The sequence below is a fragment of the Terrapene carolina genome, unplaced genomic scaffold (assembly GCF_002925995.2).
Source record: "Terrapene carolina triunguis isolate 2854851 unplaced genomic scaffold, T_m_triunguis-2.0 Scaffold47408, whole genome shotgun sequence".
In the NCBI taxonomy this organism is placed as follows: domain Eukaryota; kingdom Metazoa; phylum Chordata; order Testudines; family Emydidae; genus Terrapene; species Terrapene triunguis.
Genome location: NW_020711759.1, coordinates 1 through 2,028, shown reverse-complemented (window position 1 = coordinate 2,028; position 2,028 = coordinate 1). Strand labels below are relative to the sequence as shown.

The 2,028-nt window shown below is 38.5% G+C and overlaps 1 protein-coding gene across 1 annotated transcript; it reads right to left on the bottom strand.

The window, feature by feature from the left end:
- Window positions 1-920: 920 nt before the first annotated feature.
- On the bottom strand, window positions 921-1,502 carry LOC112121845 (zinc fingers and homeoboxes protein 1-like; the record flags this gene model as incomplete). Its single annotated transcript, XM_024220746.2, has 1 exon — window positions 921-1,502. A coding segment is annotated over one exon (531 nt), but the record flags the coding sequence as incomplete, so codon positions are not given.
- Between the last annotated feature and the right edge of the window lie 526 nt (window positions 1,503-2,028).

The window sequence follows — 2,028 nt, the reverse complement described above, 5'->3', positions numbered from 1 at the left end:
GCAATTGATAGCCTGCTGGGCGGCTGCCACACGGGGAACTTAGGGGAACGGGGAGCTGATAGGGGGCTGCCAGTCCACCCTAGTTCCAAGCCTCCCACCAGCTAGCTGCAAAGGGCTGCTTTTCCTGCAAGCAGTGGACAAAGCAGGCGGCTGCCAAACGACGTTACAAGGGAGCATTGAGCAACTTTAAATGAGCATGATTTCTAATAGATCAGCAATGTAAAATGAAACAACGTTAACCAGGACGACTAAGCGAGGAGTTACTATATAACAAATAAGTGTTCTCTCTCTTGTGCATATCTAGAAAAACAAACTTAAAATTGTCACATTGTCTCAGTCTTGGTACAGTTGAAAATATAAATTTTAATATACTTTTAGAGTTCTTAATCTTGTCACAGAATTCATTTATTTTTCAACCTCATCCATCGTGCAAACTGGTGAATTATAAAAATAATTCATTTTTCTCTGAGTTATCTAAGCTGCAAGCAAATAAGACGGGCTGTATCACCAGGAAGGAAGTCAGCTAGTCCTCTCCATTGCTCAAGTTGTTGCTGTACCATGAATTCCAAAACTAAAAGCAGCCCTACCGCTGAAATAGCACAGTATTAGTAGTGTAGGTATGGGAAGCTTTCCATATAAAATCATTTTTAAAAAGACTGTTGAGAATATATATCACCACTTTAGGGTATTAAGGCAAAGAACTTAAAAAATTGAATTAATTTACATTTCATCCATTCACAAGCATGGTTTGCTTTTTGCATTTAACTCAGATTGCACAGTGAAATCAGACTGGTCAGTTTTATTTTCTGGTTCTCTTGCAATAGTACAATGTGTGGGTGTTTGCAACAATGAGGGAAATATTTAAATTGACAATATAAAATTTTGATATTAAGGTTTACGAATACTACGTTTAAAAAAAAATCCTTTTGGACTAAGGGTAGTTAAGGTTATCCCTTTAATTATATATTTAGTTACCTTGTTCTAACAAAGGAGGCACATGCCTTTATCCAAACATCTTTCAATGCTTCCTGTCCCCAGAACTCAAAGGTAGCATGTTTCATTTTGTCCCGTGTTTCACATTCTTCTGTGATATGGAGGGATCCCTCTACCATGTGGCTATCGCTGTAAGATACTGAGTTGTCTCTGGTTGTTTTTATAGAAAGTGTTGACCAAACGTCTTCTCTCCCGCTGAGCGTTTTGTGACATTGAAGGTTCATTTCTTTTCCAAACAGTCCTGGTGAGGTTTGGAAAACTTGGTCAATTGCAGCACAATCTTTGAATTGAACAAGTTTCATTTCTGAAATGAATGATGGAGGCAGAGTCTGTAAAAAGCTCATATAAGCCTCAGCAAGTAGCTTCCAGTTCCATGGGTTAAAAGGATGTAAGGAAATCAGTTGCTGTAGGCATGTGATCTTTTTCTCTATATTTTTCAGGCGACAATAAATGGCAAACTGCAGGTTGAGGACAGTTGTTAAATGATCTGTGTTAGTTGCCCCATTTCTCTAGAAACAAATTATGACAGATTAAACACAATAGAATGGACACAGTCATCATTATTCAGGAAGATATTTTTCCAGTGATGCACAAATCCTTCCCTCCCTCTCTCCGCTTATGATTTCCAAAATTAATTATCCAAATTCTGTTAAATATTTTTAAGATAAGCTGATATAATTACATGCAATCAGCCACAGTAGATTCAAAGAATGCACTCCCCTAAGTGGTGCCTTATCCCAACCTGACAGTATCATCCTTGAATTTTATCACCACTTATCTTTTTTATAGTTTTATACTGCCACCCATCGACACAGTATCTGAGTGCCTTCCACATAAAACAATAGCAAAAGCAAAATCCCTAGTGGACTTCATGGAGTCTCTGGCACTTCTCCTTTTACAGGATCAGAACTCTGCATGGGGTAAGATTTTTGGAGGTGTGTGGAAGGGGTTGGTAGTAAATGCTTGGGAGTAAGAGGGGTGTTTAAATTCATTGTTGTTAATGTAGCCTCACACTCTACAAGGCAGCAGGAATGG